Source organism: Lolium perenne, chromosome 4 (genome assembly GCF_019359855.2).
Source record: "Lolium perenne isolate Kyuss_39 chromosome 4, Kyuss_2.0, whole genome shotgun sequence".
NCBI classification, from domain to species: Eukaryota; Viridiplantae; Streptophyta; class Magnoliopsida; order Poales; family Poaceae; genus Lolium; species Lolium perenne.
In genome coordinates this window covers 262,545,292-262,561,984 of record NC_067247.2, presented here as the reverse complement: position 1 = coordinate 262,561,984, position 16,693 = coordinate 262,545,292, and the positions used below count along the sequence as shown (strand labels likewise).

The 16,693-nt window shown below is 47.6% G+C and overlaps 1 protein-coding gene across 1 annotated transcript; it reads right to left on the bottom strand.

Moving 5' to 3' along the window:
- Positions 1-1,053: 1,053 nt before the first annotated feature.
- On the bottom strand, positions 1,054-15,450 carry LOC127323213 (uncharacterized). The gene is made up of 4 exons (XM_051351386.1): positions 15,149-15,450; positions 13,276-14,074; positions 4,380-4,435; positions 1,054-3,058 (listed from the first exon to the last, which is right to left on the bottom strand). The coding sequence occupies exons 1-4, from the start codon at positions 15,158-15,160 to the stop codon at positions 1,310-1,312; spliced, it is 2,616 nt and encodes an 871-aa protein (XP_051207346.1). The 5' UTR covers positions 15,161-15,450; the 3' UTR covers positions 1,054-1,309.
- Between the last annotated feature and the right edge of the window lie 1,243 nt (positions 15,451-16,693).

The following is a 16,693-nucleotide window of genomic DNA, read 5'->3' as shown; positions in this document are numbered from 1 at the left end:
GACGCATTTTTGGTCACGACGGACGCAAACGATCGCTCAGCGTCTGTTTGCATCGCCCCATTGAAGATGTCATCACCGGTCCAAATTTTGGGCACCGTTTCACTTACATGCTTTACCCAGGATCCTTGATTGTGCTAGCTCGAGTTCTACTTACATGCACGAGTAATAGCTGCCAGGCTACGCGCATGCAGCTGCACGGGCCGGCTTCGGAGAGGCAACCATACGTAGTTACGTACATGCATCATTCGTGATCATGATACGGAGTAGTAGCAGTAATTTGCATGGTACTACGGCTGAACCGCTGAAGTCAGAAGAAGGATGTGCCGCGCCGTGGAGCTCGGCGCCGCAGCTGTAGGTGCAACGCCCCAGCGTGGGGCGCCACACTATGAATCCTGGGTCCCATGATGCCACGCTGGCACACCTGCCGCGCCGAGCACTACGGCGCCACACTGTGGTCTGTCACGCCCTGCATACAGGCGCGGCTAAAAAGGGTTACTCTTGTAAAATAGTTTCGCGGAAGGTTTATTTATTGAAATACTTCCGTGTAAAGGTTATTTTTGTTCAAATTGCCGCAAAAGAAACCCTTCAATTTATACATGTTTATGATTGATCCCTGCTATCTAGAAGGTCTGACCGGACCCACAGGATTTCGCCACTGGTTCATACGTTCAGTTCCGTATCTAAGGGCACGCGCACCTATTGCATAATTTTTCATGGTTAAATCAGCGGTGGGCCCAGAATTTCGAGTGTGTATTTAAAAATCAAAGTGTACATTTTTTTGCAGTAAAGCCTAGTATGTCTAAAGACTAGGCCTGGACAAGGAGAATGCGGAGCCGCGGAGACCAGAGGAAAGAGCCACGGAGACCTTATAATGGAGTCATCATTTTCTAACAAAACATGAAAGGAACAATTTTTTTTTGATCAATAAAAAAAAGGAACAATTGGCATGTTGCTCATATCAACCAAAAGCATGGACCGTAGGATAAGCATTCTAGAAAGAAAAAAAAACCTTTGGGTCCAACAAAAGATCAATCCTGTTAAACACATAATGAATTGGTTAAAATGCCGAATGAACCCTTCTTTCTCCAGACTCCAGTACAACTCAATAATCTAAAGACCAACTAGCCACGATTGCATTGCAAATATTACAATATCACAAACTGCAAGGTGCAAGGTGCTTCATAAGGGAAAATCCATGCGGGCAACTCGTCAAGTTGAAATAGAACAACTAATGTTCCACATGATATCGATCATCCAAAATGTCAATATGGTGCCGGTGTTTACACCCGAAAATCACACAAGAATCCGTTCACGGTTGCGCATCAACCTCCATGGTGGACTTGTCTGTGTCACTATTTGTAGGCGTATAAACCAAGGATTTGTGAGCTCTCTTGCGAGGCCTGCTTGTCCTAGAGCTTTTCGGTTCATCCTTACGCTTTCCTCCAAGGAGCCCCAAGGCAACTGCTTCCAAAGCTTTTGCTGTGGGTGCTCTGTTCCTGGATCCGTGCCTCCGAGAATTCACCGGTGAAGCCAGATCAGGTTGCGGGATAGCAGGCCCTCCTGTTGCCTCTGAAACATCAGGAACCCAATAGCTGTTTGAAATGGTGAGATCTTCCCCAGCCTTCATGTGACCATTTGTGTTTGTCTTACCATCTAGCACTGTCTCCGGTGTAACCCGACCAACCAAACTACAAACCCCTGCCCCTTCAGAAAAATTTGCTTTAGAGATTCTGATATTTGAACGAACTTTGGGCATCGCCAAGCTCTTGCACTCAAAGGACTTGTCCTTATTTAAATTGCACGCATTTTTCCCATTTGACCTGTCTTTGGTACGAGAGTTTGATGCAACCTTTACCTGCTCATATGGCTTCTCCTTCGTGGAACATCTCGCAAATATTTTGGTCTGAAAATTACAACCAACATCGACAACAGTTGGTTTTGATGAAATCGACAGTGGCTTCATTTTCTCTCTCACTAAACCATCTCCTTTCGAGGAAGAAAAGCTGCGCCGACGGGTCTGGTCATTTGTACAGCTGGATAATTTTCTGTGCTTTGACACTGGGGATAAATACTTACGCCTTTCAGTTTTTGTTTTGGGTCCAATGAAGCATGTCAAATCAACTTCATTACTAGTGCTATTAGATGAATGGCCATTGACTGGATAACTAGAGGATGGTGCAGTGAACATGTTTTCCAGTAAATCGACTTGGTTTTCTTTGCCTTCATTGCGCACTGAAACCATTTCAGTGTCATTCGCATCAGCTGTAAATCGTCGATAAACTTTCTGGTCATCTGATGATTGATCATCCTCATCTTGCTCGTCCGAGGAACTGAAACTCACAGTACTACCAGAATGGCATGAAGGGCCAAACCGAACATTTGCATCAGCTGGTAATTTCCTCAGCTCCCTGACTCTGAATGGCTCTTCCCCCTGGACCAAGGTGGTATCGATAACTGTGAATTTTGGAAGCTCCTGATGACCATCCAAATGACCATCTTGATTCAGATTCATATCTGTGGAATACCCATTTTTCTCCGCAGTAACGCCATTGTCCATTCCACCAACCCCTGGCTCAAGAAGAACAGGATCTGCTGCCACTCGTTTAAGGACATCACTCACAGAATCAAAATAATGAGTCCCTTTAGTGAGTTTACTTCTTGAAAACTTTTTGATACCTGGCACAAGAAACACAATGCAATTCTTAGTTGGTCTCACATCTTTGGGCTGCTCTGAACGCCACCCTCTTGTAATCAAACGGGGCCAGACAGCTTCCCAGAAAAGATCATTCGATCGTGTCTTGCTTATTCTGTAACCACCTGTCAAGAACTTGATTATATCTTCTGAAGCAAGCAAGGAACAATCTTTGCCTGTAGGCATGTCAGGGTGAACAGAAAGAACTTGGTTTGGTTTAGATGGGTCCAGAACAAATCCAGTCAAATCATGCTTCCCTTTACCAATTCCAACAGCCTCCACAAAAGCTTCTGTTCCAACAATGGATTTTATAGAAAAGACCAGATCCTCTAAAGATGTCTGTCTGTTGTTAAAAGATTTGAAGATCTGCAACAAGTCAAAGCAATACAATTCATATGGCAATAGATGATAGAAGAAAAAGATCCATTCAAATTTTAACAAAGCTAATAATAGTTCATATCCACGAATTATAACAAGAAATATTTTGGTGAATGAGATTTAACGGCTCTTTAACGATATCAAACTAGGAATTTTTTCAGCCTTTGATCATCATGAATTTTGACTCTTTATCCTGGGAGCATTAGATTAAACAACACCAAGTAGTTTCAGCAAAAAGCCAAAAACAAGAAAAGGAAGAAAAATCATGATAACTAAACATCTATATAAAAGCACCAGAGTGGTTAGAATACTGGTATACAAGTGAAGTAGATACTAAACAGAATCAGCTGCTTGAATAGTGAATATTTGTAGTATAAAATGTAGACCAGTCAAGACCATAAGTGCCATTTTGAACAAACGCAAGTCGAACCAAAATCTTGAACTAGAGAGAATAAGTTTTCAAAACCGGACAGCACAGCCTGTTGAAATGGGGAAGATGGAACTGATGACTTCAATGGATTCGTTCCCTTCAAAGACTTACACGGAATCGCATGTACAAAGAATGACCATATGTCCAGCAGCAGCAAATAACTCTTTGACGCCAAGAGAGGTAAATAAGAAAAATGCAGCTATCCTAAAAGTGATAGCGAGAAATGAAAAAAACAAAATCAATATCAAAACTAGAAAATTCGCTAGTAAATATCGGTTGAAATTTGCACAACCATTCCTCCTAAAGATCAATGATAAGTTACAAAGAAAAGCGAGAAAAAAAACTTTCTGCGGAAGAGCACTGCCAATGCTACAATGTACACAAAGTAGTGTCGAAAACGATGGTCAGAGTAACAAAACCTCAGCTGTTCATGGGCATAATTTCATATTGAGCCGGTTCTAATTTGTCAAGTTTCATGCACTAGGGCAACGACATCAAGTTTCATGCACTAGCCAACCAGAAGTCCAAACTGATGGAATCGGTTAGGCCATCCACATACACTATAACACACCCTCTCACGTGTGACGCGTGGAAGTCAACACATTAATTTACAATCGCATGTATGACTCAAGAGGCCCATATGTGGACACAGAGGAGGGCAACAACAGTTTTTAATAAATTGCGTAAGCTGAGACTTGAACCCAAGACCTGACGACTCTGATGCAATGTCAAGTTTCATGCACTAGCCAATGCAACCAAAATTCCAAACTGATGAAAAAGGCTAGGAAATACACATACACTATAACATAATAACCACTAAGTTTCAACCAATGGTAAAAGAGATCAACATTATTCATAGAGCCTATATATGCAACGTACCTCGAGTAATGAATCATGAGCTTCTTTGAGGATTATAGATTTCAGACGAGATATAAGCGAAATTTTTTTAAATAATACACTTTTTAATATTAATTCCAGAAATAATATTCGTTTTCAGCTAATTTCAGAAATAATACACCGTCCGGGTGGGGGAACCCGAATTTGCAAAATCGGGTTTGAGGAAACCGAAATTACCAAATCGGGGTTGGGGAACCCGAAAATAAAATTGTTCTGCGCCTTCTGCGCCGTGATGGAAAAAGAAAAATAAAAAAGCAGTAATCGGGGTGGTTGAACCCGATTTATGAGAATCGGGCAAGTTGAACCCGATACATAATAATCGGGCAATTTGAACCCGAGTTCAATAAATCGGGTTTATTGAACCCGATTTTCTGCCCAGCACGAAATTTTCCCGCCTTTTCGCGTTCGCACCGCCGTGTTTCCCTCCCGCCTTTGCCGCCACCCTTCCCGCCACTTCTTCCCGCCACTCCTTCCCGCCATCATCTCCCGCCACTATCTCCCGCTAAATTTTCCCGCCACACTGTTGAATTTTTGCCTATAAAAGCAGGCATCGCTACTCTGGATTGCACAAGTTCTTGTATCTCTATTTTATCCCGTTTGCTCACTCTTAGCCATCATGAGTGTGCCGTGCTCTGACCAGGAGTTTAGGCCGGTGAAGGCGAAGGCTGCAAGTTTACCCCCGGGTGTGACTGCGGAGCGTTGTTGGTGCGGCCGTGTTGCTAAGGTTAAGCAGGTGGAGGATTTCTCCGACCAGTTCGGCATGAAATTTTTCATGTGTGCGAGCTATGAGCATGATCCACCCCGTAGTTCAGCTTCGTCGTCCACCAGGCCGCCGGTATGTTTCGACATAATTGTATGTTGGCTTAAATTTGTTTGTGAATTTGATTTAATCTTACTGTTTGTGTTGTAGTCTCCCCCGCCCCTATGCAAATGGTTTCACTGGATAGACACGGAGCAGCCGGATTAGGCGCGCGAGGAGGTTGAGGAGAAACAGCGCCGTGCGTGGGCAACGTTCTTTGAGGAGGAGCGTTGGGAAAAGGTTCGTGCTAATGAGAAAGCGAGAGCGAGAGAGGCGGTCTGAGAAACTAAGGGCGGAACAAGCTCGTAACCGAGAGGTGAATCGAAGAGGATGGATGATGAGGCTGCACGTAGGTTTGCGTACGAAGAGGTTCGCAGGGAGGCTCGTGAAGCGGAAAGGAAGAGACTAAGGGAAAGAGCTGTGAAGCACAAGCGGCAGAAGAACGCGGCGACAAGTCTGGAAAATGGCCACGGTGGACGCGAGGAAAGTAGTGTGATGTGTCGTATTGGCTATGTATCTTAATTTCAGTTGTATCTTAAATTCCGTTGTAGTGTCGTTGTATCTTAAATTCCGTTGTAGTGATAAATCCTATTTTTATTTCAGCTGCAATGTATCTTCATTTCTGTTTTAGTATTATTGTTTCCCGCCTAATTTTTCCCGCTCAGTTTTTTCCCGCCTTTTACCCCCGCCGTAATCTCCCGCCAATTTTTCCCGCTCACTTTTTTCCGCCTTTTACTCCCGCCCTAATCTCCCGCCAGTTTTTCCCGCTCACCTTTTCCCGCCGAAAGTCGTCCCTTCTAGCCTATAAAAACCCCCGGTGTTTCCTTCTGTTTCAGTGTATTCTCTCGACAAGATGGATCCCCCATATAAGAATCCCCCCATCTTTTCACCGAATCCATGGCCAAACCTCTTCTAGACGAGGCCCGCAAAGTGATGAGGGAGAGTAAGGTAGACACATTTGAGGAGTTCATCGCAGCGACGCCTTGCTCCGTAAGGTGGGTAGGGAGTTTGAGAAATATTCTTATGGGTGGCCATTGAAGAAGATGCTGCTCGCAGCCCACGGGAGATAAGGTGTGAGCTTATCGAGTTGAATGAGAAGTGGAAGTCACTAACTTGGAAGAATGAACGAGATAGGGAAAGAGATTACAACTTTCCATGGCTGTGGACGGTTGAGAGTGAGGACGACGATGATATCTTTGAGCCTAGCAGCAAGGCGAAGAAAGCTGCATCGTCGAAGGGCAAGAGTGCCAAGTCCTCGAAGGGGAAGAGTGCTGCACCACCGGTCATCGACTCGGACGACGACTTCGAGCCTAGCACGAAGGCGAAGAATGCTGCATCGTCGAAGGGCAAGAGTGCCAAGTCCTCAAAGGGCAAGAGTGCCGCACCGCCGATCGTCGATTCAGACGATGACTTCGAGCCTACCACCAAGGCCATGAAAGCTGCATCGTCGAAGGGCAAGGGAAAGGGTGTGCTGCGTTCTTAGTGTTTTAGTTATCAGTAATCATGGATCTTGTAGTATGTTGTAGCGGTGTTGTACCATTTAATATGTTAGCAGAGAGTTATGTTGTAGTAGTAAGTTGTATCTTAATTATCGCTTGAAGTTCAATATGAAATGTTCGTTAAATAGAAATAGTAGTCATACATGGCGCATACAAATAGTACTCATCTCACTGACCACGGCCCCTCCCTCCACCTCGCCTCGGTGGCGGTCGAGCCTGAAAAGGTGACGGCGAGTACATACGAACAGGTGGCTGGCGATGTCGGGAGGAAGCATGTACCCCTGCTCGTCTTGATCTGCGTGGGATCTGGAGGTGGAGTTCTTTGTTGACTTGACATCCGTCTTGATAGCTCGCTGTGTTTCGTCTGATCGTGAGCACTTTGGACCGGAAGGATCGTGATCCGGACCCCGTCGACATATGTCCCTCACCTTTCATTAGATAAAAAAACCGTTAGTCGATCATGAGGAAATTCACACATGGTGCACAATTAATATGGATAGTGATGAATTGCGTACCCTCTGGCTCATCCATACGGGGACGCCACCCGAAGTTAGGCATGGGAAATTGCTGCTCCATGCCGAAACCGGCACGCTGCCAATACTCGTAAGTAGGCTCCTGCTGCTGCTGGTTTTGCCACCCGTAACCTCTGCCTGGTTAGGAGATGGTGGCCTCGGGCTCGGCGGTACCTCCATACGTGGGCGCGGGCGTGCCGCGGCTGATGCACCTGCAAAGAGGGACGAGGTGGCCGCTGTGCTGCTCGGTACTCGGCAACATCTGAAGATCGCGTGCATGTGATAGTCGCGTAGATACGACGTAGTTTGTCCTGAAGACGCTGTGCAAAGGAGGCGTGGTGCTCATACCGTCCAAGAAGTGGGCCGGAGGAGAGCGAGCGTGCATACTGGGCGGCGTCATCTTGCAGCTCCGCCGTCAACACGGCCTAGAATTGTGAGCTCAAATTAGTTATGTGTTGGCCAAATGTAGAAAAAATATATTTGACTTCATCGCGTGATGCCGAGTGCACGAAGTGGAGTGACGAGGGTAGGTGTCCCACATTGTCGAGGGATCCCTCTGAACCGGGTCACACGCACGGCTCGAACGAAGTCGTGTCCTAGGCATGTATGCCCGCAAGTAGTGCTCAAATTCCTGAAGATCAAATGCCTCCATGGTGGCCCATGAAACTGCCGGCGCATTGGCCCAACCGGTGATGTATGGAGCGAGGAGTTGCAACCATCCAAAGCCAGTCTTATTCGCTCCTTTTCTGTTGTACCTGAAAAATGAAGACGAACATGTCTTAGGATAAAATTATGATTGTCCAACATGATGTAATAACTTTGGATAAATTTAAATTGTACTCACGCGTGGACGCGTGGTGGTAGAGGAACTGTGGGAGGTGGTGGCTCGATCACCGACGCAGTCAAACTGTCTCATGACCCTCTGCTGCGACATCTCCTCCACGAAGATATCGAAGATGATCTTCGCCTTCGTCATCCAGTAGGCCCAATCTCTGGTACACATGTTCGATATACCGCCTGGGTATGCCTCGTCGCGGTGCTCCTCACTGTATGGCTCCCAGGTGACATCGCTCTCTAGTAGTAGGTCAAACTGCTCTGTGAATGCTGGGTAGCAATTCCTTAGCTGATTATGCCCAAAATGTCTCTGCATAACATAACACAACTAAGTTAGTGTTACATCTTATATAAAAATATAAAGAAGGAGTAAATATTGCGAATACCTTCCGCGATGTCCATAGAGAACCAAACGTCGGCATGTCGATGCGCTCTGCGTCGTACAACTCGTCTGGCGGCCAAGATCCATCTCTAATCTCAGGACGGCCGATGGGAAACCTCGCCCATGACCGTAGCTGCAACAGAGTGGACAACCAACGATGCCGTAACCATGCGAGGTTAGCTGGCAACCCTTACACATACCTCGGTACGTAGCGGCTAAGACCGCAGAACCCCGACTCCTTCCGAATGATGTGCTCGCCGGTGGCCTCTGCTATCTCCTGAGCTATAGGGATGTACCGCGCACCGATCGTATTCCCGTGATTGTCCGTGAACATCGTCTTCCCGAGTAGCCACATGAGGTACGCCTCAAGCTGCGAGTGATCTGGGCCGCAGTCATCGGTACATCGGGGTATCCGAACTGCTCGATCTGTCAAGAAATATTCAATGTTAGGACTACATATTACACGGTAATTAAGGCTTGATAAAATAAATGAAACTGTTACGAACCTGGAACTCGTGTAGCCACGCCTGACGAGGGCCGTGAGCCTCAAAAGAGATAGGCCCAACGCCCTCGCGAACACCAACGAAACGTGCATCCATGCTGTGCATCCATCCCACGGGTTCCTCCAATGGGCCGATGGGCTCACCACCAACGGAAGGCCCAAAGAACATAGACACGTCCTGTAGAGTAGGAGCCATCTCACCCCAGCGAAAGTGGAAGGTGTGAGTCTCGGGCCTCCATCGATCCACTAAGCAGGTGATCAAAGCAGCATCGTAGTTCAGACGCGAAACGTTCTCTCGGGCCTCCACTAATCGAGCGAAAGGTAGTAGTCCAGCCCACTTCAACCTGCAAAACAAATGATGAAAAAGGTAAAGCAAGGTCCAATTCGAAGGTAAATTTCAAATTAAAGCTAAAACACCTACCTGTCTTCCCACTGAGGGTGTATCATCCAGCTTCTTCTTTGGAGTACGGGTGCGGTGGCTCCATGCTCTGCGGGTCAGCCTCGAAGTGCGATGCACGATGTTTCGATCAATAAGTGGATCGAGCAACGATCGAGCCGCCATATCTGCATAAAGATATCACAAATTGCTGCATAGTTCATAAATATTACAAATTATAACATAGTTCACAAATATTACAAATTATAGCATAGTTCATAAATATTACAAATTGTACCATAGTTCATAAATATTACAAATTAAAGCATAGTTCATAAATATTACAAATTAAAGCATACTTCATAAGTATTACAAATATTACTATCTCCCTCTATTTCTTCCCCTGCCACGCCTTCCTCGGTTGCCTCGCCCACGGTTAGCCGCCGCTGCATTCTTTGGGTAGAAAGTGGGACATAGGGGGTCCCTGTGTCCAAATTGGTTGCACAGAAAACATTGCCTAGTTGGACCACCCGCTTCTGCTTCATCCATATCATTTCTAATGCGCCTTGTCTCCCGTCGACCTCTGTTCGTCCGCAATGATCTTGGGTCGAGGATGTACCGTCTTTCATTTGGTATCACCGTAGTAAAATTTCCCACAACTCTGTATCCGACCATCTCGCCCGTCCGGGTGTGCGGCCAAGACCTCTTTCGCGTAATATGGAGAGACGAAGAGATTGAGTCCAGCCCTAGTTGTCTGGTAGCTGCCAAGACATGGGAGCATGGAAGGTGAAGCAACCTCGGTTTGTTGCATGTGCACTCACACGATGGCCATTCTTCATTTCCAATTCGACCTCATGTGTTCTCACCGCATTCACACAACCAAACTTGTCGGTTGGTAAGCGCACCTCAAACCTCCTTTCCCGATTACCGATGGCGAGAACAGTGTGTGACATACCCTTCTCCATCTTGACATCCATATATTCCATAATGGCCTTACAAGAAGGAGTGTTTGGATTTTCAAGCATATGGTTCAAAGCCAACTCCCGTCTCTCTTTGAAATAATTCATAGTGCCATATAAAATACCCTCCACAAGGGCATCGGCGGCAATGCCCTATTTCCCCTAAGCACGAAGTTGGATGACTCAGCTAGGTTGGTAGTCATCACACCATACCTAGCTCCATGTGTGTCATGCAGCAAAGACCACCTTTCTAATGGCTCGTGCTCTATCCACTCTGCAAAATTTTTAATCCGTCGTCCAGGCCTCCTTCTAGTATTGGGTGGGTCAAATCCAGGCAGGTCACATAGCCCAATAGGATCTGGCTCGGGGCCTACTGGAACCTGTGTACCCTGTGCCACAGCTGCATGAGCTGCTACTAATGCAGCTCGGGCGGCTAACCTGTGCCGCACATGGTCCTTAGTGAACTCATCCAGCTTGCCGCGGAGAAAAGTGTACTTGCATGCTTGATTCTGCTTGCACAACTTCTTGAACAGATTCATAAGACCCTTGCTCCTAAACTGCGAGAAGAAATTGGCCCCCTGTGTGGCGCATGCACCACCTACTCGCATATCCTGCCATGGCGTCTCTTCATCAGTCCGGCTTCTACCAGAGTCTTGATAGCCGCAAGTATACCTGCATGCTGTCATGTAGCACGCACACATTTGCGCGATCTTTCACTATCGATTTTTTTAATCGCTGAAGAACCATAACCAGCTAGCGGTGTTCTCGCTCTCAACAAATGCAAATGCGAGAGGCACACATCGATTGTTGCCATCCACTCCAATTGCTGTCGAGAATCTGTCCCTTGTACCTCCCAGTTAGAAAAGTTCCATCTACACACATCACCGGACGACAGGTGCATGAAAGCCTCGATGCATATGCTGAATGCGAAAAACACCCTCTGCGTAACCCCGACATTAGGGAACTACGGTATCACAAAGTCTTGTATGTCCACATGGGTGCCCGGATTCCGGTCCTTCAATGTGTGCAGGAGACGGACGACACCGTCATAAGCATCATAGAAGGTCCCGAATCTGTTCTCCAAAGGCCGTCTGTTTAGCCCTCCATGCCTTGCCATATTCAATTACATACTTATATTGAAGGTGAACTCTATTACGGATGGCTTTAACCCCCATTGTCCGTATTCTCTACAATCTCCTTGTAGAACAAAGCGAGCAATAAGAGTGGATGTAAGGTTTCGGTGATCCTTCAACATACTCTTAAGGACACATGTGTGCGGCACGAAGTCGCTCACCACCCATGTTGTGTCATACTTCGGACAAGACCCATGCACCCTTGATGGACATCTAGCATCGCTGCAGACCACCGTCAAGAATTTCTGACTTGAAACGGTGGTTACGAATACCCTTTGCGTGTTCATTGCCCATCGAGTGATTGCTTCCTGCAGATGTCTCTTGTCGGCATATCTAGCACCAACCGAGATGGTGTTCATGCTGTACTCTGTGCAGAATCGTGCCGATCATCGACTATCATTGCCTCCGACAAATCATGGTTCCAAGAAGAGGGGATCGGATCCGCCTCTTCGTTATCATCTGAAGTATCGGATCCACCGGATTCATCTGAGTCAACCTCATTGTCCACTCCATCCTCGTCTTCCTCGTCCATCATGTTCTGCATCTGTTCTTCTTCTTCGTCCACGCTTTCAAGCTCAACAGTATCGTCATGACCACCCGCCGCATGGCTACTCTGCCCGGATTGGAAATCGCTGCCGCCGACATCGAACTTTGATCGCTCTGGCCTGGATGGAACGCACCCTCGCCTTCTTGGAAATTCACCACCTTCGCCTCGGGAAGCATTAAGGCGATGGGGTGAGTTCCCCGCTCGCACGCTTCCAACCGATGCACCCACCGAGAGGTCCGCTCAATCGGCTTCAACCGCCGAAAATCTGGCATCGGAGCTGCTCCACAAAGCATGCACACCAACGGTGTATGCTTCGGGATTAAGCCCGAAATTCACGGTCAACCACTCCTTCAACTGACTAACTCGCCATGTTTTTGGGTTTGTCAGATGCAAATCCTCACACTGAAACTCGCTCAGATCAGCTCCCATCGGAGTTGTTCGGACCGTGCCATGACCGAAGTAAACAACGAATTTTACTCTATCTGACATATCTGCTCACCTATACAAATTACAGACTCGTCAAAAAAATCTAGCACCTACACTCTAAAATAAATACTTTCTACCGGTACATATTTCAGTAACTAATCTGCGAAGCTAACGAACGCAACATGCATCATTACACGATCTAATATCAGGAATTAGGGTTTACCCTTGAAGCGTGCCAAACACCTCCGTCAGCAGCTCAGCTCGTCCACCAGCAGCAGCTCCTCCACCACCACCAGCAGCTCCTCCACCACCACCACCACCAGCTCCTCCACCACCACCACCACCAACAACACCTCCACCAAAATGCTTCAAAATCTAACCCATGTATAGATCAGATGATTCTACAGCTTTTGGTGGTCAAACTACAGCAAATGGCTGGACAAATTGCTCAGCAATGAGAGAAAACGCTGCTGGCCAAAGAGCAAACGAGAGAGAAAGCAGATGAACTGAGGCTGAAGGAGGAAGAAGAAGGCCAGAGCGCTCGGGCGAGGCAGCAGCGCGCGCGACGCATTTAATATTGCCTCGATTCGGGGTCGTCCTGCCCGACTCGGGCTCGCCGTGCCCGAAATTCCCGCTTCGGGATTCCACGCCCCGACAGCATCTGCTCCTGTCCAGGAGACAGCCCGACACGGGCCGCGCGTGGCCGACAGCGCCGTCTCGGGCTCCTGCAACCCGACTTTGGCCTCGCATGCGAGATTCCCTGCGCTTCGGGATTCTCCAGCCCGATTTAGTAAATTCGGGTTCATACACCCCGACGGTGTATTATTTCTGAAATTTGCTAAAAACGGCTATTATTCCTGGAATTAATAATAAAAAGTGTATTATTTAAAAAAAAATCGCGAGATATAATCTCTTGCTGCTGCCAACCTGTAAAGATGCGTTCTCCAAGAATGCATCTTCTAGTTCTTGCTTTTCTGCAGTCTGACCATCTTTTATACTCATCTCTTCCGTAGAATTTTCCGTAGTAGTACGATAGCACATTCCCAACAGTCTTATTACCAGCAAACCTGCTCAACAGGCTTAGATTTTTACCAAAAATGTAGAGACCGAGAAGAAAACATTCTGCCTCAATACCACTCCAAAGGGAACTGGATAAACCAGGCTGTGGAGTAAATTGCTTGATTTCCCCTTGCTGTGTCAATGGCATATTAGTAAAGTTGAGACCTTGTTGAGTAGAACAGGAATCCAAGTTCTCATCATGTGCTTGATTGCTGCCAGATTTCATCAGATCTACAGGCACCACTGAGTGTGGATCCTGGTATGTTGAATCATGGTCACTTGTATTATTTCCGATTGGACAAAATGAGGTCGCCTTACTATCCTCGCTCTGGCTGCTGGCTTTTGCTTCAGTTTCTGAAGAATACTGTCTCCGTAGTTCCTCCTCATTATGGACTTCACTTGATTCCCACATAATTGGTATATCTGACCCAATCATATCAGCGTAATCATAACCAAGCACCATACTTTCCTGTAAGCTGGTCATGAGCTGATGACGGTCATCCTCTGTGGACAGTTCAGGGATTTCTGCCTGGTATTCACTTCCAACGCGTGGACATATAGGTGTGTTGTCATATATCACACCTGAAGCAAGGGGAGATTCTAAAGATGGTTGGTGATCACCATTGTCTTCGAGTTCAAGTGACTCCATCTACCAAAATCAGAAGAAAAAGCATAATTTGTTGTTAGAGATTACATATTCAAGAACATCATATAGTTGACACTAGTTAACTAAGTTCGCCTTTTTCAAAAGTAACTAGATGGGTGCGTCGTTAACAGAGCTCATTCAGGACTTTGGTGGGAGAAAACAGATATTCGAAATATTGGTTTACTACATACTCCACGTCCAGAGTAAGCCCCAGAAGTTACCGACATTCATGAAATCAATCCCACAAAAGATTGAGGACAAGACGGTTTCACAAAAGGGGTTAAGTTTTCCAAAAGGTACGCCAAAGCATTTGCCACAAGCCCTATTCATGGCACGCTTTCCAGCAACAATAATAGAGACAAAATGCAATGGGATTCAGGACAATAAGGACCTTAAAACTGATAGTACCTTTGAAGCTCCACAAGTTGGAAGGAAACTAAAAGGCAACGCATATCATGTTTCGGTACTGCCGAGGAGGCGCCATGGTTGGATATGACTCACAAGTGTAAAATGCTTCAGAAAATAAACGAAGGTGCAGTCGTGGCAGAATGGACGACTCTCTCAGATATCAAATAGTACTCCACTACAAATTACTTATCGGCATCAACCTAGGCGCTGTCAGACTCTCAATCTCTCGCAGTTTCCGAATGAGCCATGGGATTATAGCACCCAAATCTGGGGTACCATTGACGAGCAAATCCGAGTTGTTTCCTAGACCAAGATACGCACTAATTGCCTTCTCCAAATCTCTCATGTCCAGCACCACCACCCCGACCCACCCAATCAAACTCGTGGGGTGCCGCTGAATACTGGAAGCAAGGCCACGGGCATCCCCCGCACGGAGCCAAGAAACCCCAGCCGGCGGCCGCGCTAACCAAATCCAAGTCAGAGCCTGCTCCGACGAGGCGCCGGTGCGCGCACGACAAGCAAACCTAATAGCCTCGGCGGGGATGGCGCGATCACGAAGGTGAGCCGCCAGGGCCGAACCACCCCACGACGCGAGACGCGCTACCAAACAGCAACGGCATCATCCTAAGCAGAGAAAGAAATGTAAGATTGCAGGAGGGAGCGGAAAACCTTAGCCTCCATGCACGGGACGCGAGCCGCCGCCGACAGCCCTCGTCGCGAAGCCTTCCCAGCTCCGAGCACGCGGGGGCCTCCGATTGTCCTCTCGCGCGCGCCCGAAGAAACGGACTACACCGGCCGGACACGCAATAGAATCTGGTCCCCCGGGAGGAGCCGCGGGATTCCGGCGGCGGTTGCGGGAGCCGAGCGCGCGGCGAGCATGGAGCGGCAGCACGCCGCCGGGAGCAGAGCACGGTGAGGGCCCTCGCGTCTCGGGCTCTCGGCGCGGTGATGGTTTGGAGTGGAGGCAGAGACGGCGAGCCGGGCTTTAAAGACAAAGAACAAGAACGAGAAAAAAAAAAAAAGAGAACGGCGACAGCGAGAGATTGGTGGTGTGGACAGAGTAGAGGGCCGGGCCTAAGATGGGCCGTCTCGTCCGAGCCCCAGGTTTAAGGATGGTGCATATGCATGCAACATTCTGCTTAGAGCAAGATTCTGCTATCTCCGATTTGTGCATGCACATTTCAAGACGAATTTGGACACACACCACCGCTCTCACCGCGCCGCAGGTGAGTGGGGGCCGGCTTCTCGCCGTCCTGAAGAATAAGCTCGAGGTCATTCCTCCATCCTTGGAGGTCATTGGTGATCATCTTTCCAATTTGCTTCCAAATCTCAGAGGCAGAGGAGGGAAGGAACTGGAGGAGGGGAAGTTGGGGCCCGGTTCTACATCAACTACTTCCTAGCCCTAGTGCTCATCACCGGCGGCTCAGTTGTTGAAGCAATGACGCCCACCACCAGGTGATCGATGGTCGGCCTCTGCCTGGCTACTGGATCTTCTGATCGAAGGGAGGTTGAATCGACCATTGGTTCCTCACCGGCTCGCCTCTTTCCTCTAGGCCGTAGTGCCAAATAGAAGCAGTTCTTCTCCCTTGAAGTGGTAAACCTGCCGTCCAGTGAGGCTTCACCTCGCGCAGGAGGCGGTGTGGTGGCAACCATTGCGTCCCAAGTAGTCGTCCCCAGCAACGCTGCCGTCAAGATGTCGAGAAAGAACTCATGGTCCAGGTCATGTTTCTTTTTGTTGGTTTAGGGTCCTCTCTATAGTTTGCCAAGGCTAGATTCTAATTTTCGCTTTCTTTTGAGCCTGGTTGTAAACGGTACTTGGTCGTATCATAATATAATTTAATTATGTGTTAAAAATAACGAATTTTGACAGAAAAGTTTGAGCAAATATCTTAGTCACATAGTAATATTTTCTATCTTCCATATAAGACATTTTTACATTAGAGGGAATACAATATTGATATTGTTAGATTCGACCCAAAGCAAGGAGGGGTAGGAAGCTAGAGTGGAAAACCCTAGCCGCCTCCGAGTCGCACATAGGCGACCCCATGGCGCTTGTGCCACCGCCACAATCCCCCTCCCCTCCCCCCCCACACACACCGCACCCTCCACCCCTGCTGCCGCCGGAGGAGGCTGTGCCATGGCGGACGGTGGAAGCGGGAAGTCTCCTCACAAAAATCCAACTCCCAACCCTAAAATCCCTTCCAAAATCGACTA

Bases quoted from the DNA above. Each gene is read 5' to 3' on its own strand.
- LOC127323213 (XM_051351386.1), bottom strand. The intron at 4,436-13,275 runs TTATATCTCGCG...AAAAAATTTCGC, and splicing joins AGGTTGGCAGCAGCAAGAGA to TTATATCTCGTCTGAAATCT. The intron at 3,059-4,379 runs GTACGTTGCATA...GACTTGTTGCAG, and splicing joins CTCATGATTCATTACTCGAG to ATCTTCAAATCTTTTAACAA.